General features: G+C 40.2%; 1 protein-coding gene and 1 long non-coding RNA gene across 3 annotated transcripts in view; one reads left to right on the top strand and one right to left on the bottom strand.

Annotated features, from left to right (window-relative positions):
- Positions 1 to 23839, bottom strand: part of PIK3R1 (phosphoinositide-3-kinase regulatory subunit 1) — a 98330-nt gene extending 74491 nt beyond the window's left edge. The window contains exons 1-2 of one of the 2 annotated variants that reach the window (XM_069096446.1): positions 23616 to 23839; positions 9652 to 10342 (exon numbers count right to left, since the gene is read on the bottom strand). In XM_069096446.1, coding sequence (XP_068952547.1) covers positions 9652 to 10003 — 352 coding nt within the window. In that variant the 5' untranslated portion in view covers positions 10004 to 10342; positions 23616 to 23839. The remainder of the gene's footprint in view (positions 1 to 9651; positions 10343 to 23615) is intronic. The other variant, XM_069096447.1, reaches the window with a different exon arrangement.
- Positions 23840 to 24003: 164 nt separating this feature from the next.
- LOC138167501 (uncharacterized) overlaps positions 24004 to 24865 on the top strand; it is a 2809-nt gene continuing 1947 nt past the window's right edge. The window contains exon 1 of the long non-coding RNA XR_011169899.1: positions 24004 to 24587. This is a non-coding gene — a long non-coding RNA (uncharacterized lncRNA). The remainder of the gene's footprint in view (positions 24588 to 24865) is intronic.

The raw sequence follows: 24865 nt of genomic DNA, 5'->3' as shown, positions 1-24865 counted from the left end.
TCTTTCCAGCTCTGGAAAACCGGAGAAATCTTAAACACAGATGGGTTAAAGGACTCTCAAGAAGTGAATCAGGACAGGCAGGAGTTCTAACTCAAGCACACACCAAGGATGTTTTTATTTATTATAATAAAGGGTTTTTTTGTACTTTCTCTTCCTGATCAAATTATAATAATTGTTCTACAAGATTTCATAACAAATTCATTGGTGGAACTGCAATCAGCACCAAGTTCAGATAGCTCAGAAAAATGTACAGGTATTTCATCATGCATGCTACAACTTGGAAGAGACAGATATTCAATAAAACAAGCTCACTGTGAAGAGCTGCTAGTATGAAGCATTCAGTTGAACAAGTATCTTACATTCTTGAAAATTAAGACAATGCTGTTGGTGATATAAAACTTCAGACAAAGGCAGAGGGTCCTATGTACAAAATTAAACAGAAAAATATGTACTTGGATTTTTGTTTTGTTTTAAAGCAAAAAGGCAATATTCCAGAAAGATCAATTTAACTTCAATACTGCAAAGAACTATTACTGGGGCAGCTTGGGGAGTGCCTCTAGTGACAGAGGCCCCAGTTCCTCTCCAGTAGGAGCAGATACTCTTGATAAGCTAGCTGTGGCCAAAATTTCATCACCATGAGGCTCCCCTGGTGCTGAGACTCCCATTTTTGCCAGCCTGATCTTTGAGCACCATAGTGCATAAGATCAGCTAGGTCATTTTTTTTTCTTTTTGGAGGGGGGAAGGCAGGGCAATTGGGGTTGCCCAAGGGCACATGTCTGGTAAGTGTTAAGTGTCTGAGGCCAAATTTGAACTCAGGTCTTCCGGGTGACTCCAGGGCTGGTGCTATATTCACTGCACCACCTAGCCACCCCACAGCTAGGTCAATTTAACAGGATAACAATACATGAAATGATTAGGATAAAAACAAAATATGTTGGTTGACTAAAAGTTAGATTAACTACTGGGTTCTATTTGTGCTGTTTAATAAAAAGGTATGCTTTAAAAAAATGTAACCTCAGTATTTGTTTCAGTTGTTTAAAATTTGGGGGAAACTGCCACATTAATACAATGAATATTGGTTATTGCTTTTGTTTTGTTTTAATCCAAGCTAGTTTTAGTGAAAAGGGCAAAAAGCTGTTATACTCTTAGGGACTTCAAAAGTAAAATCTACAAAGGTCTTCAAAACAATAAAGAATATAATCTATCATGCAAATGGACTATTCGTTCTTAGATATTAAAGCCAGCACAATTTTATCTATTTCAGCATAGAGAACAACTCTGTGGCTCCTCCTTATGAAAGTTTGGTAGCGAGAAATTTATTATGTGATTTACTATAGTGTTGCACTGGTAATGTCTGTTTTCTTTTTTTTTTTATTAAGATATGTCTATTTCCCATACAAGGATTTCACCTGGTATGGTCACCTGCCAGTGGTATAAAATTTTCTCTGGCTACTCTAGCAGCTATAATCCACCACACACGTAGCTTAAGCTCAAGCATTTAATTTTTTAAGTTTGTACATGTGGAAAAGAGTCTAGTGATCTGACTCCTCTCATGCTTTAGATAAAGATGTGCCCTAAAAACTGAAAAGAGCAAATATCTAAAATGATGAAGACCCCTAGGATAAAAACTAAAAAGGGGGGACTCTTTCAATGCTAATAGTTCACAGCTCCATGTCTGAATATTAAAAATCAAATTAAAGGTGACATTTCACTGTAAGACCAATCATTCCTGAAGTACCTCTCACCACTGACCAAAAAGATGCCATTCAAGCTAATGATACATATTAGCACTTGTTTGAATTCAATTCAATAAATAATTATCAACAACAAACAGGTACTAGGTGCCATCTATATGCAGGGTACTATTCTAGGTCCAGAGGATATAAGGATAAATTTTTTAAAAAGCAGGTGTGCTTTCTTTTTAGATATACAGACAATGATCTGTGAGTATGTTATTTTTCCCCCCAGTAAAAGTCTAAGTTACTTATTTCTTCATTTAGAGTCTCAACAGACAGACTAAGCCACGTTGAAGGCAAATGACAGGAAATCTGTTAGGATTACTTAGGGGCATATCTACTCCAAGCATGTGAAGACTTTCCTCTAGGAAGAATGGGCAGATGAGAACAATCTGCTCCAAAGACCATGAGGGAGGCTGAAGCAGGCAGGTTCTCTGGAGCACTCAGAGCTTGATCAGACACTGAAGATGCCAAGGTCATCCACTGTATCTGGGCCATCGCTGGTAGTTTTGACTTTTGTCTTGCCACTGATTTCAATGACTCTGGAAAGGTGAGGCTGACAACTTTGTACAACTTGGCCTCACTTAAATCCAATTCACAAACAAGTCAAGACATCACCCTGTGAAGTCCTCTTCAAAAAGGAAGGACAAACAAAGGCAACAATCTTTCCAAATCAACATCAGATTGTGAGAACACAGGTCCCTTTACTTTCTCTTCTGTATTCACAGAAGAGAGAAAAATAGTTAAATTAAAACTTCTCAGTATAAACCTACTAAAATTATGAATTCAATCAGCCTATAAAAATACAAGGACAACTCACATGGGTAAGAACTTTAATTTCAATTTCTGACAATAGTGTTTGAAGGTGTACCTGCAACATATTATTAACGTATGTGATTCTATTCAGGGTGCTTTTAATGCTCATCTGACATCCTCAAATTGATTCATCATCATGATTCTCTGTCTTTTGGTTTTGTTTCCCAAAATGTCAATGGCTCCACTTTATACTGAGTACATCTGTGAGACACTTATTTTATTTCCCACTAGACTACAAAGGGCAAAATTTCCATTTTACCCCCAGGGAACAGAGAGTAGAATGCTAATAGTCTTTGGGTCAGCCTGAATCCAGATATTCTTCAAAGGTCTTTGTCTTCAAATGCCAACTATAGTTACAAGGCAGACTTTCCCACAAAATGAGTAAATGGATCACAGTGACAGAACGGGCAGTCAAAATTCTGTGGCAGAGGTTCACAGTGGCTTAAGAGGCAATACTTATTCAAACAGTAACTTCAGTTACAATGCAAAGACAACAGAGATCAAAAAAGCAAATGCACGTCTTTCCTGCCGTTCCCCAAAATGCTATATGAATTGGGGTAGAGGAGTTGAACAAGCTATATTTGGATGGGAAAGAAAAGAGAATTTATGAGGTCAGACATTTTTGATGTGATGGTAAATCACATCTTCCTGTCAATTCAAGCAACAATAATATGAAGTGAGCACTGGGGTCACCAAAACACGTAATTTTGGTGTCAGGTCACACTCTCTGCTGTGACCTCTATAGAAAGCAACCATTTGATACGCTTCATCACAGCCTACGCTTCTAGACAGGGGGCTGACAGCCAATCACAGGATACTTCAAATAATCAAGCCCAAGAAAGGTTTACAATAGGACTAAAAGAAATCACAGACACAGGCCCCAAAGAAACCTCCAACCAAGAAGGAATATAACAGAGGAAAATGGAACCCGCAACGCTGGCATTTTGTATCTCACAGGCTACTATGATGCTCACCCTAATCAGAATCATTTCAAAGGGAGAAGAGAAAAAAACAAAACCTTGTGAACTTGCATAGAAAACATGCTTCATGCCTTTAGCTAGCATCTCCCAAGTTACAAGTCAATGGTTTCATATCTAACTGCAGCAATGCCTCATTAATACACACTGCACACACACACACACACACACACACACACACACACACACACACACCCCACTAAATATTCTAGTCTACCATAATGAGTTTAAACCAAAGATCTCAAAGCCCTTCCAAAAAGACTCCAGCACACAATATCCCCTTTTAGGGAATACCAAAAGTTCAATTATATAAGTGGGATAGTAAACTTTCATCACTCTCCAACCTCTCTCCATCAACTCATTTCCTCCTGTAAAAGATGAAATGTAGACCCATTATCTACAGAATGTGGGTTTGTGTATATGTTAAGGGAATGGAATGCCACTGTCTAACAAAATAAAATTTCCAGAACCAAGATCTTTCAATGTGTAAAATCCCTTAAGAACAGAAATTCTATAAAAGTAAAGGAAAATTCTCAGAGGTAGAGACCCTATAAAAGCTATTTTAATTGACAGATAGGATGTCTATTTGAAGAACTAATCAAAACCTGAGGCAGTAAAAATAAATCTACCATAACAATGAAAAAATTAAGCCATTGATAGCTTATATGAGTTTCTCCTGACTCTCCACTGTAAACATACAAGCAAAACTGCTATTCTATAGACCTTACAGAATCTTACTTCTAACTCAAGTTTATTCTCCTTAGCACTATATAGTCATAGGAGACATTGATGAGCAGGTGTGATCTGCTTTCATCTAAAATCCATTTATACAAAACTGGCAGCAAAATTTACATTTTTTTTAAAAGGTAGACGCACAGTGTGTCATATATAAAGATAGAAGAAACCTTATAGACATAAAATCTAATCACACCATTTTACAGATGAGGAAACAGAGGCACAGATAAATGTGTGTATTCATATGTAGACATATACATACACATACACACATACATATGTGTTGTGTCCCTGCCCCCCCAGGGTCACATAGCTAGTGTCTGAGGTGAGACTCAAATTCAAGTCTTCCTGACTCCAAGTCCAATGTTTTCTTTACTACTCTCTGCTGCCTCTCAGGTCATGCTATGGAGTACTGAAGGACTGTGTTAAGACCTGAAAGGAAACTAATGAAAACATGAAGTAGATAACGCATGACAACAAGGGTGGCTTATTAGCTCAGAGGTGATCTGACAACAGCACTCAAGTAAATAAAGGGCTACAATATGAAGGGCGTTCACTTATTTTCTACCTTTTTGGGGAGCCTGAAACAAGAAAACTGCCTTTGAATTAAAACAGACATGATTCTGGTTGGCCAAAGGTCTAGTTGGATTCCATCCATGAAAACAATAAAGTAGTAGAAAGAAATACAGGATAAAGCTATTCAGAATCTGAGAGATGACAAGTAGCTCTGAAGTCACATAGGCCAATCCACATCTGACCAATAATTCCTTCTACAACACCCCAAGTAGTCAGCCACCCTCTGCTTAATGGTCAACAAGGAGAAATCCAAATCCACTACCTCCAGAAGGGGGCCACTGTACTTTGGGTAGCTCTAATTGTAGGAAAGATTTCCCTTAAGTGGGGCTTAAATCTGCCCCTTTGCAACTTCTATCTACTGCTGTTAATTCTGGGTCCACCCTCTGGGGCCAAGGGGAACAAAGCTAATCCCTATTCCATATGAAGTCCTAGTCTTCTGGTCTCCAAGGTACTATCCCCATATCCTTCAACCATCCTTTGCATGTCTTGCGTTTTCATCCTATCACTACTCTGGGGATTCTCTTCTGGACACTCTCCAATTTCACTATTTCTTTCCATACATGGAGAGCCCAGAATTGAATGCAGCATTCTGTATCTGGCCCGACCAGGGCAGGATAGAATAGAACTTTTGTTATCCCTCATACTGCGGATACAATATCGCTGCCACATGCCACTGAGATTGCATTCAGCGTCCCGTCCAATAGCCACACTACTCCTCAACTTCATCTTCTCTAATCTCAAAAGGGAACAGAAGAAGGCATAAAAGATTTAATAGTGAAGTTCTAAACCATCTGTGACAAGGAAAGGGAAAAAAAAAGGAAGGGGAAGAAGAGAAAAGGTGATGTGCTTTCCTCACCCCTTCCCTACTCTTTACTGCTAGGTACCATCTGCATTCAGGTCAGGTGATAACACTCAATAACCACAACAGACACTCCATTCACTCTGCTTAAGTGATACAGTGAGAATAATATCAGATGAAGCCCATTTCCCACCAGCATAAATACTTTAGATAATCCCCTGAGTACTTATTAATGGAGGAGCTAATATAATAGTTAAAGCCTGGGTTTGAGGCCTTCAGATGCTCAAAAAACGAAGATAATGTTAACTACTGAAAGGGGATGATATTATGGAATGAAAAATTTAAAAAAACTGAAGGAAACAAAATGGGCTATTGTAGCCTTTATGTAGTTTCACACATCACATACTAAATATGTACTCAATTATGAAGGTTAACTTGGAACTCAAAATGGCTATCCCTTCTTTGAGACATAATACTCCCTTAGCTACATGAATTCAGAAAGATTTTCATATTCAAACAATGTCTGGGCTCTCATACTGAAAAGGATTCCAGCCATAATTTAACACTTTATAAAAAGTAACTATGCTCTGTAGAGTACAACACATACATGACAGTAACGTGCAGCTCAAATCGGAGTTTCATCTTTTGACTATTATGACCCATTACTATGTGTGTGACAACATTTTGAAAGATACCTTGTCAACAAGTGGGAGTTACATATCTGGTCCTTGATCTCAGTGTCTTCACACCTCTGGAAATACTTTCCACCCCAGGACCTCCAATGAAGAAGTGAGGCTGGCTTGGGCTTCTTACTCTTCACTGGTGAGCTCGCCACACTGCAATCTCACCTTCTCCACTGTCTCCATTAGGCCCAGACACCGGGTACTTTCCTCTCTCTTCTCCTTTTCAGCTTCTTTTTAGTGTCTTCCACCATTAGAATGTAAGTCCCTTTAGGTTAGGGGCTATCTTTGTCTTCACTTCCATTCCCATGCCTATCTAGCCAGTGTGCTTGACTGGCAGACTCAATGTGGTAACCAATTAAACTGAATACATATGGTCACAAATGAACACTTGGGGGGACAAAGAGGCATGGAATGCTGAATGATAATTACCATGTTACAATATCTTTTGATATCTTTTCAAGCGGAATACATATGTTTAGCCCAAAGGAAGCCAATGAGTTTATTAGTAATTGCTCACATGCATAAAATTCATTCCTGTTGGCCTATTTTCCATAATAATCCGGCTTGTCACTAATGCTAACTATTGAATTATCATTGCACTAAACTGAAGCTACTTTAAAATGGAAAACATGATGTTCAATATTTCCAGAAAGCTAAACATAGACCTCTTCCTACTTTCTTATCAAACTTTTATTTGTGCTGCCTCCTAACTTCTTTTTTGATATTAATTTTCTCTCTTATGGTATTATGCCTATTACTCTGCACCTCTCTTTTGTGGCTTCTTTTAAGAAAAGAAAATCAGCTTCCAAGGTCTTAAAGAGTCAGATTTTAAAAGCTATTAAAAGATCTTAATCAGTACTAAATACATGAAGTGAAATAATACAGAACAAATTTAAAGTGAGAAATAAAATTCATTTACCAATAAAGACTTGTTTCTATTCCTTTAAGGGTCAACCTAACTATACTGACAGGCAGCTAGGTGGCGCAGTGGATACAGCACCAGGTTGCTGTTTGTCCTTCATTCAGGAAGAGAACCATGACATCAGGGAGGTGATGCCATGACATGCAAGTGAACTGGATTTAAGTGAGGCAGGGCTGTGCAAAGTCACCAGCCTCACTTTCTCCTCTGGAGCCATCTGGGTCCAGTGGCCAGATATTGATCAGAATGACTGAAGATGGTCCTGGATGCAGTGGAGTGGGAAACTTTGGCATTTTAAAGTTAAGGTCTTTAACAGGTCTCCATTTAACTGAGGCAACACCCATTCAGTGATTAAGGCTAGGTAAGAAAACAGAGCACCAAGCCTTTTCATGAATTCAAATCTGACCTCAGATACTTACTAGCTGTGTGACCCTGGGCAAGTCAATTAACTGTTTGCCTCAGTTTCCTCATCTGTAAAATGAACTAGAAAAGGAAAAACTAAACCACTCCAGTATGGGATCATGAAGAGTTGGACACAACCGAAATGACTGAAAATACTTGAGACCAGCTGTCAACTGAAATTACTGCTGACAGTATTTTTTAATGACTCTACATGAATTAGTCTTGACAGTCTTTCTACGTAAATATGGTTTTTCTTGAACAGCTCCCTCCAACCACTCCATCCCTCCTTTTGAAAATAAGGCTGTGTATACTAGAGAACAATAGCTCCCTTTTCCTCTTTCAATACTTCTCTTAAAAACTTCTTTGTTTAATTTTTTAAATCTGAATTCAAATAGTTGCACAGTACATTCACATAAACTGATAAATATCTTTAGATAGTGAAATTATACCTATTTTTGAATAGCAGGATGAGCCCAATATTATATTGCTAAGTCATTGTTTTTTTACTTACATGCAAACAGAAATGAGTTCTATGATTAATCTTATAGTAGTGGGCATTATTTGAACTTAATTTTATCAATTTACATTGTTTAAGAAAGCAGCATCTTCTTTGGGGAAGAAAAGCAACTTCTGGCATGTCCTAGCAAATTTTATTAAGTATTCAGCTAATTCCTATGACTCTCATAATTGGTTTTTTTTTTTAATTTCCTATTCAATCCTCCTTTTTACCAAGATAACTGGGTTAAAAGGCAGTTTTTATCCTCCTCCACTTCCACTTTCGTACACTTACTTCAGTTAGTGACAGAATAATCCATTACTAGTGGCCGTACAGTCCACCATTAGCAACATCAGAATGTCTTCCAGAAGAGTTATTGCGATATGACATATGGTCTAAGTCATTATGCAACTTGGGCAAACACACTTCCTTTTTAATCAAAGAATGAAAAAAACAGTTTAACACAAAAAAATTATCTTGAGATATATATGTCCTACCATGGCACAAATTAATTCTACGATGTTTGCCCAAGTGGGATGCTCTTTCCTATGTGAAGCAGCAAAAAATGTAAGCCTTGAACCACAAAGCTGGCAAGACAGAAGCCATAACCCTACTTTGGTTTAGTAAAAAGCCAGTAACAATCAATCTCTGATCAACAGTTTGAGTCAAAGTGGCCTCAGTCATGATTTTTTAAAAGCAAAGTTTTTCCACATGTCACCTAAACAGAATATATATATTAATACCATGAAAAAAACTGCATTTAAGGAAAATAAAGCTTCCACATTTATATTAACTACAGGATTGTGTTTCAGCCACAGTGTTCCTGAACAGGAAACCAAAGGTAGATACAGGGTTAGAAAAACAATGATTTCTTCTGTGCTGGATTCTGTGGTCATTTTATTACTCTTTCAATTTTCCCATACACATATTCTAATGATAAATATGACTAACTTTTAAAAGGCTTCCACCTCTAAGATTCCTGTTTAGCCAAATATCATGAGTTTTACAGTTAGAATTGCCTTCCCCCTGAGATTTCAATTTACATTATATATCATGTCCATTTTTTTTTGCATGTTGTTTCCCATTAGAAAATGAGTTCCTTGAGGGCAAAAATAGTGTGATTTCACTTTTTTTTTTTTTTGTATACCAAGTGCCTAGCACATAATAAGCAGTTAATAAAAGCTTGATGACTGACTGAGAAGGCATTTAATGTTTTCTCTGGAGTGTACCAAGAATTGCATCCTACTGTGCCAATAGATAAAGGGTTTTAAATATAAAAAGTTTTAAACACATCCACATACTAAGTAGCATTTCTACTAACATAACTTAAAATATCCCTATTCCTAGGTTTGTAATAATGATGACCAGAGTTCTCACACAAGGTCTCTAGGTGAAGATGCTAAGGGAATAAAATGATGCATAATGCGCCAGGTTGAATGACCAGATACAAATTTAACAGCTGTCTTTCACGGAGAGAGAGTTAGTCAGCAAGTACATTAAGTCAATACTTACCTTGTTGCTCATTATCTGTTTCCAGTTTTGAAGAGCCCGGAGCTACAGGAAGGGGTCGAGGTGGACGAGGCTTTGGTGTAGGAGGTGAAATTCTTTTCCTTCCAATATATTCTACATAAGTTCCTGGAAAGTCCCCTCTTTCCCCTGTTGTTTCATTAAAGCCGCTTAGCCAACCAATTTCATCGGGCTTTGCTTCTTCTCCTTCACTGAAGCCAAGTGCTACTAATGACCCTTTATTCACAGTTAATATATCCCCCACATGCAAGTCAATATCTTCTTCCCGTTCTTTTTTATACTCATACAAGGCTCTATATTGGTATCCTTCAGCACTCATTTTTGCCAATGTTACCATTCAATGACTGAGCTTTGTTATATTATCTTTATGTGAGAAGAGCCTGGGGACAATGTCTTAAAACACCTAAAGTAATTCCAGAAAAAGTTAAAAATGAATTCTTCAAAGATTTAAAAACAAAGATGATCTGCCATTCTCCTGCGCATGTGTCCTCCATCAAAGGTGTGGCAGGAGAACAGATGCCACTTCTTCCCTTCAGATGGGTTCCTTTGCTCAATTCTCTGGGCTGCAAACATTTAAACGAATTTCACAGTCAAATGCCATCCGCTGTGATGCTCCCGCCACTGACTAACCATCGGTATTAGGATCTTACAGCTGCACCTTGCACACATGCTTTACCTAGTAAAGAAGAAACAGAATACTCATTAACTCCAAACTTACTGCTTCTGTGCATTTGAAATTTCAATATAATGCTTCAATATAATAATAAATTACTTCTGTTTTTCTGTACCTTATCTTTTTGCATACTGGTCAAAACCTGTAAAATTTCATTTCTAAAGGTCACAAAAAAGCAAAAAAAAACATTTCATATAGATAGATAGAATATGCATTTATATACTATTAATATATCTTATGTAAATATGTTTATATATTCAATATACAGTTTTATATATTGGATTTTATATATTTATTGAAATTATATATCATAATTTCAATATCCTATTATATTCAATCAAACAACAAATTTTTTGAAAGCAAGTATCTATGTAATGGGCAAATAAAAACAAAAAATTAAACATTCCTGGCCCTTGAGAAACTTAGATTCTACTAGGGAGGTAGGTGGCTTGTAGATGTATAAAGATCTATAAAATAAATACAAGGTAGTGGGGGGGGGGGGGCCCTGAACTAACAGCTCAGAATATCAGAGAAGGTTTCATGTAAAAAGTGTCAGGTAGGTTGAGCTTTAAAGAAAACTTGAAATTCTAGGAACAGAGATGAAGAAAGAATGTATTTCAAGCCTGGAGATGAACTATTAAAAAAAACATATTTAAATATCTTAGACTGAAGGCAAATTTTAAAACTACAATATCACAGTTTAAAATTCTGATCTTTTTTTTAAAAATCTAATTATAAATTATATGGTTACATGCTGCCATTTCAAAGTATAATCATCCTTCTTCATAGTTAAAATCTTAGCCCTTTCCAAAGGCAATAGTACTCTTAGGATGGATACATTTTTTTTTTTAAAAACTAACATGGAAATCTTTGTGTAGCAAGAACATTCACCTGGAAATATTGTATGTCTCAATCAAATCAATTAAAAAATAAAGGCAATTACCTGGTCACGTAAGGGTAAGAAAATTTCTTTGTCCAATATTTATTCAGAGCAACTCTCTTTTTTGACAGAATGAGAATCAACTAAACTAACAAAATAGAAACAAACTTTCAGGGTGCTACTATAATGGAGGCCCAGAACTCAAAAAAATGTCCATATCTCCAAGTGTCTGGAGGCAGAGACGATTTTTTTTTTCCATCAGGCCAAAAGCCACTGGAGGGAGTCCCTGCCCAGCTGTAGATTGCCACAGGCATGGAAATTAGAAGTGCAACATACAAAGAAGAATCCATTTTCCACAAAATGTATGTGCCTCAGCTCCAAGAATGGGTACTCTAGATCCTGCCCTGCCACCCTGAACTCTTGACTGGCCAGAATTCTCCATATCTAGCTCTACCCAGACCTCCACATGCTCCCCTGCCTCTCCTCCATCATACTCTCTACCCTTTTTCCAACTCTCAACACTACCATTTCCACAAAGTACATATCAATCAATCTCCCTATGTCTCCAATCACTACCCCTGACTTCCTAGACCAAAAGACTTCTCCCTGCCCGTCCTTCAACAATGTATGTTGTCTTCCCCTCTTAGATTAAAAGTTTTTTTGAAGGCAGGGACCATTTTGCTGTTTCTATTTTATCTCCAGCATCCAACAAAGTACTTAATAAATGTTGGGGGGTTTTTATTCAAGAAAAATAAATCATTTATTCTTTTACATTTACCATTTTCTTCTAACTAAAAAGAAGCAAGTAAAATTGGTAACTTCTTTGCCAAAGATTGTTATTAGGAGAAACCTAAAGAGATCACTGTTGGAGAATCCTAGCATTACTGACCGCAGTTTCAACAGGTCTTCTACGTGATTCTGTCATCTATGTAAAGTGGTCTCTTTATATATTACAACAGAGCCACTTAAAGAGATCAATTCAGTAAATATTAAAGTCATTTCCTATATACTCTCATGCCTATGGTAGGTAGTGATTTAACATTTGCATATGGAGGGAGCCAGGATGCCTTAATACCTGCAGACTTCACAAAGAATCTCTCCTTTGCATAGGGCAAATCCTAATCTATTCAAAGCCTTCTCATCCTGTGCATCTCCTTGTCCATATGAACACACTACAATGCTATCAACATAAGGAGCTCCCTCCACCAAAATTCTATTACTTCAGTAAGTCGTAGGTAGTTGCTGGACCTACCTAGAAAATTCAGTAACTTGTCTAGACTCACATAACAAGGTGAGAAAGGCAGGGTTTGAACCCAGGTCTTCCTGGCTCTAAACCCAACATTCCACTCTGCCTTTATTTTTTCTATTGTTCATGTACTCCCATAAACCCTTCCTAGAGAGTCTAGCCACCATGCTGGGGACCTTCCTTTGTGTCTCTCAGCTTTATACACAGCACAAATGATGCATGTAGGCAGTCCATCTGTTATCACTTGTTCTTGCTGTATCCTATTTCCTTTTCCAGCCAGAGATCCCTTTGATGACATCTTTTGATTGCAAGGAGGGTGTTGATAATAGCAACTTACATAACGTTAAGGTTTGCAAAGAGGGCCTTTTTTGCACCCCATCCCTGAGGCATCCATACATAGATTTCAGAGGGTCTGTGAATTCTTATGGGAAAAAAAAAATACATCTTTATTTCTATATAATTGCTCTCCTCTGTGACCTTATGTATTGCAAGCATTTCAAAACATGATTCTGAGAAGTTGCCCCCACCAACTTCCCCCAGACTGATAAAAGGGGTCTATGACACATAACAAAATTAAGAAACCCTGCTCTTCTAACTATATGATTCTAAGAAGTGAGTGGAGGAGACTGTGAGAGAGTCTGCCCTCAAGTCCTCCCTTTTCTCTAGACTGTTATTCCTACTCCCATGGAACCCCTGGGGGCCTACACTTGACTTGTTTGGCTGCCCAAGCCAGTTCTACAAGACTGGCCCTAGCTCACCATCAACAGCTTCAGTCTGTAGGTTCCCAGGGTGTAGTGTCTCACAATTTACAGATCCCAGCTGCTATAACTGCTTTGGGAAGAGAGCAAAGGGAATGGAACTTAGGGGAGTCCTAAGATGCTAAAGGCTAAAATTTGTTATTGGCATGTGAAAAAACTTTACATCAGAGGAAATAAGTAAAGCTTGAATATTTTTTACTCTTGAAAGTCTGGTGACTCCTCCCCATTCCCAGCTCCTGCTATGTTCAGACATTCCCATTTTGGACTTTAGGTCAGGAAGAACTGAGTTCACACCTCACCTCTGATCCTCACTAGATATGCTGGAGAAATTATTCCTTTCTTTTAGTATCCTCATCTGGAAAATTGGGATTATTATCCCTGAACAACCTACTGGATATTGTGAAGCTCAAATGAGATATTCTATGTAAAATGTCTTCCAACCTTTAAAGCACAACACAGATACAGGTTTTAATTATTATTTCCTGCTGTCATATCAGTTCTCCTACTGTTATGTCAGGCTTTTCCACCTGAGCTATGGAGGGAAAGACTTCTCCCTCCAGCCTCATATAAGACAAGGGGTATTAGGGAATCCAGAATCACAGACGTTATCACTGTCTAAAGCACTGGACCACCGCCTCCTCCTCCTCCTCACACTGCTCCTGTTGATACTTTAGTTGGCCAATAGCCTTAAAAATTGGTCAGTGTTTGGTAAAGATTCTTAAAAACAGTTCAGGACCCAAGTTATACATATTGGCAGGCTACTTAACTCCCAAGTCACTAAGACAACATCCTCTCCAACTGGGTAGGTATGACCAAAATGTGACAGTTAACAGGCATCAATGATTCATACTCATAACCTCATTTGATCTTCACTATAGTCATTTGTCATAGACTGCAAGTAATTTTATCCAATTTTTAATAAATGAGGGAATTATGGGGAGGAAAGGGTAAACAATTGGCCTTCCGTCCCACAGCTATTAAGAGGTTGAGGCACAATGAGAAAATAGGCCTGTGGAGTCTTACAATGCCATTTCTACTGTCATAGTCCTCTGTCTAATAAATAATTTCTATTCAAATTTAATATTCAAAGTTCTTTTTCAGAGGCTGGAAAGGACATTAGAGATCATGCATTCCAAACCCCATGTCATAGATGAGAAATCTGAAACCAAGGGAAATTAAGTCACTTGCCCAAAACCAAACTGCTAGTCTGAAGTCAAACTCAAACAGAAACAGGAACCCTTTTAATTTGTACATAAGAATCCTGGCAGGCCACGTACTGACTTTGTTTTAAAATATAATATTATCACTGTTTCACTTTCCTCTTATTTATTTTGTTAAATATTTCCCAATTACGTTTATCTGGCTTAGGAGTGTTGGAGTATTTCACTCCTGTGCAACAGATCACCTATTTTGTTAATATCAATTAGCTAACAATTAATTATCTTTTCAAATTACAATTGTAAAATTTTAAGAAAAAGGCTTTTGGTTCATTTTTTTTTTCTATTAAGAACTTGAAGATTACATTACAAGGACTAGAGATCAGTACAATTCACTACGAATGAACTTGTTCTGATCTAATTTTACTGTATAAAAGTCCTGATCCCCATTAGTACACTTTTGCCTCAGTCTTTTTGATTAGACTAAACTTTGGTAACACTGGAGAGCGTGTCACACCATTAGCTAGAGAATGTCTATTATCTCACCACTAAAATTATAGTAAATTATGGATTATAAAACTTTTTTATGTTCAAAAAGAAACTGAGAACTATAAGCATACTTTAAGAGTTGTCTCACATACTCCTGTTCAGAGATAACTGGCCAAGTTCTAAGCGAAACACATTTGAATTAAAAAATTACTTGAATAAGAATAATAACTGACATTTAGACAGCATGAGATTTTACAAAACACTTTACATAGGTAAAAGCAGGTACTACATGTGTTATTCCTCATTGTTTACAGACAATGAAATTAAGACTCAGAAAAGGTAAGTGAAAGGTTAGGTTTAAGTCCAGTATGCTATCCATTGTATCAGGCCCTCTCTCCAACAGGTTTGGGAGCAGAAAACATTAAGAAAAAGTAGCTCTAAACTTTGTTAAGAATATTGCAGTTCTATACACACACACACACACACACACACACGATCATCAATACTAAAGCCAGTTTTTGACTTTCCAAATTAAGTCAAATTTAATATAATTTTAAAAATACACCAGGTAATTTAGAATGTAGAATAAAATAGGAAGATTACCAGATAACATGAAAACACTGACTCAAAGTCTCAAAATACAAGCTTTGCATATCAATTAACTAACCACAGATCTACCTAAAATGCACTATAAATTGTATACATATATTTAAGAGCAGAATTTGGAACACAAAGCAAAGGATGATAAAAATCTCTGTGACATGAAGAGTGAACTAATGCAAAAAAGGATGAACTTCTTGCATCTTCAAGTTCTGTCTTTCAAAGTTATAGCACATAAATTAGCATCTCTAAAATGCTTAGCAAATAAACAGTCAGTCAACAAGCATTTTTTGAGTGCGTGTTATGTATCAGGCACTGCGTCTGATATCCATTGAGGACACAAAGAAAGGTAAAAGATAGCTTATGCTCCCAGTTCACAATCTAAATAATGGAGGAGAAAACACACATGTGACTGTGCGTAAAGAAAAGACACACAAAATAAACTGGAGATGATCAATAGAAGGCCCGAGGGGGATCAGTAGGAATTTCTCATAAAGGATGAGATTTTAACAGAGACTTAAAGGAAGCCAGGAGGCAAGGATGAGGAGAGAGAGAGACCATTCCAGACATGGGCAACAGATAGTGAAAATGCCTGGAATAGGTAGACAGAGTGTCGTTTGAGAAACGGTAAGGCCAGTGTCACTGGATCAGCGTTGGGGGGAGTGGAGCAGGGCATTTAGGACTGGGTTACCTTGTGAAGAGCTTTGAATGCCAAACAGAGAATTTTATATTTGATTTTAGAGGTGTTAGGAGTCACTGGAATTTACCAAATATGAAGCGACATGGTCAGACCTGCACTTCAGGAAGAGTAATTTGACAGCTGCATGTGGGATGGATTGGATAGGGAGACTTAAGACAGGGAAACCAGCCAGCAATCTTCTGCAATAGTCTATGTATGAGGAGATGAAGGCCTGCACCAGGGTGGGGAGGAGAGAAGGGGGTATATACAAAAGATGTTGCAATGGTAAAATCAATAGGACTTGGAAAAATATTGGATATGGGGTGTGATAAAGAATGAGGTGCCTGGATGACTAGGATGATATTAGCGCCCTTAGTTAAAGAAGTTCGGAAGAGCAGAAGTTTGGGGGGGAGGGGGGTGATAATGAGTTTCATCTGGAGATGAGCAGATCTTTAGCATGGATAAGTAGATCTGAGAATCACAAGCATAGAGATGATAATTGATTCCATGAGAGCTGACAGTAAGATCACGAAATGAGATGACGACAACGAAGAAGAAGAAAGGAGGAAGGAGAAAGAAAAAAAAGAAAAGACACGATTGTAGGCAATGGGGAAGAAGCCAGCACACAAGAGGCTGAAAGTCACTGAGAAGTGGGGAGCAATGGAGAAAGATGGTGCAATCTGCTGGAGAGAAGACAAGATGGAAGGGGATCATCTGGGCATGTAGACGGGGGTTAGCCTTGGCAATAAGGGCCACCTCTGTGAGACACAAGTGAAGAGGAGATAACGGCAGAAGTCATGTAGATCACGTGAGATGAGTAGGAGGGGGAAGAGAGCTCCCAGTGAATGACCTCAATTTTTCCAGTAAAATAATAGGCAAGGTTCTAAGCTGGGAGGGTGGGAGGACAGCAAGCATGGGAGGTTTGAGAAGGAATGAAAAGGTTTGGAGAAGCTTCTTGGAGAGTGAGACAGTGAATTAGAGGAATATAAAAGGATTGCCTTGAAACAGTGAGACTCCACTCAGGATTATGTACCATAAAGTCCTTGTAATGGACTCAGTCAGCATGGTTTCATGATTTTCTCTGAATTCATTCAGCAACATGTGTGTAGGAGCAAAGTGGAAGTGATTCAAGGCTGAGGCTTGGCAAGGTAAGATCAGAGATAAGATGAGAAGGCAAGGGACTCAAAAGAAGAGGAGTGTAGAGTTGAACTGGTTCACCAAGGGGTCAAGATGGGAAAGGGATGAGAGTGTAGCAAGTACAGGGGAAATGGCCTGAGAAAGAACCAAGGGGTCAAGAGATTGGAAGTTATAGGTTAGATGAAGAACAGGGTCTAAGGGCTACAAGGCAGAGGTGGAATCACAATAGAATGTGATTGGATAAGGGAATTTCAGACTGAATTAGGACTTTTCCAAATTCATTTATTTAGAATAATTAAAATCAAAATCAACTAGCCAAAAAGTCTCTGGCAGCTCAAATTCAACAGTCTCAAAAGAAGTCATTATCTTTGACCCAAAACCATTTCTTCTTCTGAACTTCCCCATTTCTGTTGTAGGCACCACCTGCCTTCCAAGTCACCCAGGTTACTTCCAGTCACCTCACAGACAACCTAAAGGTCATCCTCAATTATCCAAACACTTTCCAAGTCTTTCAGATTCTACATTTTCAAATTCTCTCAAATCAGTTCCATTCTCTCCACTCACAAAAACCTTGGTTCACATCTTTATCATCTCCTTCAGGGACTACTGGCAAAGATTTTTCATTGGTCTTTCTGCTTGCAGCCTCTCTCCTCACCCCAATCTATCTTCCACATCACTGACAAAATGATACTTCTGAAAGCACAGTAGCTCTGACCATGTTGCTCTCCTGCTTAATTAGCCCCAGTGGTACCCAATTTTCTCTAAAATAAAATATAAATTCTTCTGTTAAGCACTGAAAGCCCTTTACAATCTGGCAGCAGACTACTTCTTCCTAGGCTTATTACATTTTATTTCTTGTTGACACGGTCTACATTCTAGCCTAGGGCAGCTAGGAATGGCAATGGATAAGAGTTCAGAGGCCTGGAATCAAGAAGACCTGAGTTCAAATCACATCTCAGACACTGGCTGTGTGACCCTGGGCAAGTCACTTAACCCTGTTTGCCTCAGTTTCCTCATCTGTAAAATGAACTAGAGAAGGAAATGGCTCTATCCACCATGCCATCTGATAACCAATTATAAATGGGTAATGAGCCAAATGATTTTTTTACAATAGGGTTCCAAACAAGTTTGATTGTGGGATATCACTGATGCTCCTTCCCTATGGCACTGCTCAGGACAACTTGATGCTGGGTATTCCTGGATACATATTTCTTCCCTTGAGCTGAGCTCCTAATAAATACAAATCTAATAATTACAAAGTGCTTTTCTCACAACAACCATGGGAAGTAGTATTATTATTACACCCATTTTAGGTCCCACAACAAGTAAATGGCAGAGGCATGAGATGAACCCAGACCTCCTGACTCCAATGCCACCCTCTCAACTGCAGCCCACTGCTTCTACCTCAACACACCAAGACATCTAATCAAAGGAGTCCAAATTCATAACACGAAGGAACCTATTAAATTATCTCAAATCTAGACAAATGAAGTAGGAAAAACTGAGTCCAAATGCACCACGCCAGACATAATTGGAATTACTATGGTATATGCGTAAATAAGCAATATATTAAGATAATGTGGCACAGTGGATAGAGTGCCAGCCGAGTCAGGAGGACCCGAGTTCAAATCCAGACTCAAGACACTTGCTAGCTTATGTGATGCTGGGCAAGTCACTTAACCCCATTTGCCTCAGTCTCCTCATCTGTAAAATGAGATGGAAAAGGAAATGACAAACTACACCACTATCTTTGCCAAGAAATGATACTAATTGACTAAACAACAAACCCTACCTTCAGGAAATATACAATCAAAGACCAAACAAGACAAGTGAAATGATTAGTGAATACCAACACAATATGTAATTACATGTTAATCTGTGTATCCAGGCTTAATAGATGTCTACTAATTAACTGAATAGTTAGACTGATAAGAGTATTCAATGTTAGAAAAGATTCAGAAAGGAAAGATTATTATAGGAAATGGTACATATCGTAAGGTATCCCATTAAGAGTTACATGGTTAGAAACTGGGAATGGTAGAAGGGATAACTTTCACAATTTGTGACTGCAAGGGCCTATGTCCAAGGAAAAAGACCAAGAAAAAGACATAGTTCTTCCAGGTAGCAATCCCTGGATAATCACAGTTATAAGAAACAGAAAGGTCTAGATCTTATCACCTAATTAGAGCAAAAGTTGCTTCCATGTTTTCTGGTCATAGACTTGTCCCCCACTTCAATTTCTCTAAGTATGACAACCATCTTTCCTCCTGCTGAACCCCCAAAACAATGATTTAATTTAAAATTTCTTTCTATGATATGGGATTTGGCTCACCAAGCAGCACTCTCCACTCGAAATGGAAAAGGAGGTGCAGCTGATCACACAGTGAATAGAGAACCAGCCTTGGAGTCAAAACGACTTGAGTTCAAATCTGCCCTTTGACTTACTAGCTATGTGACCCTGGGCAAATCACTTATCTCCAATTGTCTTTTTTAAAAAAGAAAGAAATAGAAAAGGTAATATATGAAAGTCAAAGGAGTCCAGGGTCAAAGTGTTAGGTCCACACTCATGAGAATCTACCCCTCTCTCAGGAGGTCACCACGGTGACCCAAAGGCACTCAAAGATGTCACCACTGTTGAACTTGGGAGCAAAGGCAGCTGCCTATTCATAGCCTTAATTCCTGCCAATCACCTCACTTCTTTATCACAGGAGTTCAAGAAGGAAAGCAAAGAAAGAGAGGGTGGGGCAAGTCACCTGAGTTTTATTAATTTACAACTCCCACTGACGGAATTTCCACTCACTTTCAACCATGACCTCTGTGACAAAAAAAAAAAAAAAAAGACAACGGGCATACCTTGTGGGGATCATCTTTAACTGGAACTCATCTTCATTATGTCAAAACTACAGTTACATATTTTAACCAAAATAATGCTTACAGAGTATTATACAGAGCTAAAAGGCACTCTTGAGATAGATATTAGCAGTTGTATGTGGTTTTTTTATTCTTAAAGAAAAAGCCACCTACAACTGCTAATATCTATCTCAAGAGTGATTTTCTTTACTAATTCAACATTTCTTTAAAATCTAACCCATATCAAAAAAAACTGAAGCATATTTCTTAGAATGCTATCTTCATATTATTTGGTTTAATGTAGATAATAGCCTCTAATTTCCTTTCTTTTAAATAGGAAACACGGTAAAATTGTATCTAAGAGTATGGAAGGTAAGGAGAGGAATTAAAAAAAAAACTGTGACAAGTGACCCAGATATTAAACCTGAGTTACAATTTAGGTTTTGTTGGAGAGACTGTAGAATTCTTTGTTATCTTATATCCTGACTAAAGTGGGGGGGGGAGACCCACTAAATCAGAGAGTATCTCATTATCACTATACCTCTATTCTCTTTGTCTATTAGCAGTAAATTAATATACTCTCCAAAAATCGGCTGGAAAAATGGGAGAACAAGGAATGCAAGCAATCATTCAGTCATATCAATAAGGCATTTCCTCCTACACCCCAAACACTGGAGATTATTAATAATGATCTTAATAATAACAATAGTAATATAACACAGGCATTTCTCACCTGCCTTAATCTCGACCAAACCAAACAGCACCCCCCTCTGTAATATTAGGCATTCTACAAGCCTGAAAAAAACTTATTAATGAAAAAAGAACCTAAAATGGATTTGTTTTGACCACCTTTGTACAATTTCATCTGTCATAGTCTTTTCAAAAATTTCCCGAACCCCATGAAAAAATGAAAATTAATAGCATAACAAAGTGAAAATGGCTATAAGCAGCCATAAGTCTTTTTTAGTGGAAAAATATTTAAAATAGTGACTTGTGATAATTAAAAGGGCACTGCAAGTTAAGCCTCAACCCCTCACTTTTTTTTTTGTGGCTCCTTCTCCCACTGTTCTAAAAAGACACTAAAAGAAATGTCCTCTGGATAAAGACATATTCTAAAACCTGCCAAAAGCAATCACGAGATGCATTATCTGTGACTTAATACACACTACTTCTGCTTCCTAAAACCAGCAATTCATGGTTCTCGGATATCTTGAATCAAAATAGTTTTGACCAAAAACATAATTAAAAAAAAAACTTTTAAAAAATCAAGCCATTCCAACAATGGACAACTAAATCTTTTGCCACTTACTCCAGATGTGAAAAGATACAATGATATCAACATAGGAAACAACAGATGTCTGTCTGCACAGACCACAATTTTGCAACTCAAGAGCAGGCCCAAAGTCAAGGTAATAAAATTAAAACCTGTAGCCATTTAAAACCAGTATTAGTCCATCCTCTGGAGCACACACATGCAGTTAAGAGAAAGAATTAACAAATCCCTATGGAAAAAGCAGTATGTCCCTCTGGAGTCTACCACTGTCTGGCAAATAACAGCTTCCTACTAAGAGTCAGCAGTGGAATTATTCAACACTTCTGCAAGACAGGCTGCTCCAGTCTACCTTTTGAATTAGATCCTAAACTCTAGTCTCAATTATCCAAGACTAAAAGGTCACTGTGGCATACCATCATGGTCCTCTAGGGGAAAAGATGTTTAAAATACTTGCTCTTTGGTGAGTAAATACTTGCTTCTAGAAGTTAGCCAACTTAGATTTCTAGGAGTATCACATGAAAATGAAGTGCATGTCATAACTGCTAACTCCAAACATCCTTTTCCCAGTAACACTGTGATCTGTCAATGACAGTGACTGTCACATAGTAGGTACCATATAAATGTTTGCTGATTAATGGCAATGAGATTCTAGTTTTCAAAAGTGAGTGAAAGTGAAAAGAAAGCACTAATCTTAACTTACAGAAGGAGCTCTAAACTCTGACAGATGCAAAACTCACTTTCCTATTGTCTTTTTAAGCTTTCTGAAACATAACGCATTTTAAAGGCTTAAAACAGATATCCTGCAAACACAAAGGCTTGCCGACTTGCACTTTTTCAGTGTGATAACAGCTAAAAAGCTTACACAACCCACAGAGAATTAACATTCTCCCACTTCACACAAAATCCATGACCTTGTCCATATCCATACATAGTTCTCATTGAAAGCTAAGAGCCCCAGCAATTCACGCTAAAATGACCACCTCACACTTCATTCAAAATCTAAGGGCTCTCTTGATCCATTTGCATTTCTAGCTGAAAAAAATCCCTAACATTTTTAAAATCCCGGAAAGAAGGGCATACTCAAAATTAATCATACACAATAGTGGTGCAAAGTGCACCAGAGGATCTAATGGTGGACAGATCTTTCGAAGACAGCAACAGTCCAGCTTGAGTAAAGTATTTTGCCCAAATCTATTTCACACAGTTCTGCTTTTCGACACTGTGACGGCCATTCGACTCATTCGCTTGTATCATGCCTGAATGCTGCTTGCAAAAGTGCATTTTTAATATAAAAAACAAATAGAAAATAGAAAATAGAACAAAAAATAGTTTTAAAGCGGTGGATTCTTTTTTTTTTTTGGCCGGGGGGGGGGGGGAGGGGGTGAGAAGGTAGAGGGAATGAAGCAATTATTTAAGGATTTGAAATTTTTTTCTGCTCCGGGTGAAACTGACTGACGCTTCCCAAAGACGCTACAGTTCGTTCTGCACATCCTCACTTTTCCTCCCCACCCCGTCTCCATGTTGCTTGCTCGGCAGGCCTTCCAGTCTCGCACCATATAACAAGCGTTTGGGTGTATGTCTGGGAGACTCCGAAACGACCCCCACCCCAGTCTTTCAATGTGCATTCAACAATCTGCCCAGGACCAAACAATGCACGCCAGCGGGGGCTCCCCGGCCCCGCACCACTTCCCCCCACCCCGGAAGAGGAGGGCGTCAAGCTCCGGAGGCAGGGGCCAGGAGGGGCTCGCTGGTTAGACCACCGCTTGCCAGCCCTCCAACCCCCGTAGCGAGGGGGCAGCACCCCAGGGAGGGCGCTTTCCTCTTTCCAGCGCCCTGGGATCAGCAGCAGCAGCAGCCGCGAGCCCAGGAAAAACCTGCGAGAGAAGATCGGGAGAACCCGGAGCTGAAACAAGACTCCTTGAATTGGGGAAAGTGTGGAAGCCGCAGCCGCTCCCCGCCTCGGAAAGGCACCCAGGGGCGCGGAGAAACCCGAGGAGGGGCGAAAGAAGAGCCTCCACGCCCGACGGCGCGCCTGGAAGCCGAGCGCAGTCCTGGGAGCGAAGAGGCAGCACGCGTGCCTCGCCGGCCCGGACACCGCTAGCCCGCAGCCGCAGCTGTGGCTGGGCACTGGGAGAAGCTGCGGGGGGTGACAGGAAGAGAGGGAGCGGCGCGCACACGCCCCGATCCCAGCCCGCAGGCTCCCCTACCTTCCCAGCAGCCTGGCTCCGCTGCTCGCGCGGCCTCCGCGCTCCCGCAGACACCCCCAGGACGGATGCGCGAGCTGTAGCCCCGCCGCCTCTGCAGCCGCCGCCTCGCTGCCCTTCTCCTCCTCCTGCAGCCGCCGCCGCTCTCCCGCTGCCTTGCTCGCAGCGCCCCCGCTTCCTCCAACTCCGCTCCTGCAGCCGCCGGCGCCTGCTCTCCACCGGAGCTCCCCGTAGCCCCGCGCCGGCCCCGCCTCCAGCCCGGCCCCCCGGCTCTCCCCTCCCCCGCGCAGTCTCCCAACCAGCGCCGAGGCCGCCGCCCCTTCCCCCACCTCCCTCCCGGCGCCGCCGCAGCCGCCACTCACCAGGCTGCCCACTGCCCGCCGGCCAATGAGTCCCCGCGGGGGGTGGCGGAGACCCGGGCCCGCCGGCCCCTTCCTGCGCCGCGCCCTGCCCCCCCGCGCCGGCGGGGCCTCAGGCGTGATTCTTTCTCCTCCTCCTTCTGCTTTTCCCTTCCTCCTCTAGCCAATGAGCGGGCCGACTTGCTGCAGCTTTCTCTGGCGTCCGTCCGGCGAGGAGGAGGAGCGGGGCTGGATTCCAGAAGAGCTCCGCTCCGGCCCCTTTGGACTTGCGCCCGGACGCGCGCTGCGTCCTCGCCTCGGGCTACTCTGCGGCTAGCAGCTGGCCTGGCCGCCCCCGGCCCAACCCAGGGCTGAGCAGGCTGCGGCCGGCGAGTGCGTATTCCTCGACCGGGAGTCTCTTCTCCCAGGTCACGACCACCTCCTTTATCCACCTTCAGCCTTTACCTAAACCGCCCCTGCTCCTCCCACGCCTTGATCCTCAGTCTCGCTGGAGCTGGCCTGTGCAGGGTGCCCATCGGCCAGCGCTTGTGCCTCTAAAGCACCAGCCCACGAAGTGCGCATAAAGACCATGCCACCCAGCGAGGTGTCCTAGGGCAGTGAAGAAAGGACCGAAAGGGTAAACTAGAGGGTCTTAGCTATTTGCCTCCGGCTCTTGAGCCCCTGGAGCTTGGCACCTAATTGAACCTGAGACATACTGGCCTGTGTGAAGGAATACAAGTTTTATAAGAACAGAAGGAAGGGAGGGGAGGGAGAGTGTGTGTGTGTGTGTGTGTGTGTGTACACGTTGATTAATCCCATCTACTCTTGTGGTATTGAAGCAAATGTAGGTCACTCAGTAAGGCAGATTGACCCGGTTATCGCTAATTGTCTCCTCACCCGGTTCCCCAATCCCAC

This window comes from Petaurus breviceps, unplaced genomic scaffold (genome assembly GCF_028583685.1).
Source record: "Petaurus breviceps papuanus isolate PSGF00001 unplaced genomic scaffold, PetGlider_PUasm1.0 229, whole genome shotgun sequence".
Lineage (NCBI taxonomy): Eukaryota > Metazoa > Chordata > Mammalia > Diprotodontia > Petauridae > Petaurus > Petaurus breviceps.
The sequence above is the reverse complement of the archived record's forward strand: the minus strand, read 5'-3'. Positions and strand labels throughout refer to the sequence as shown.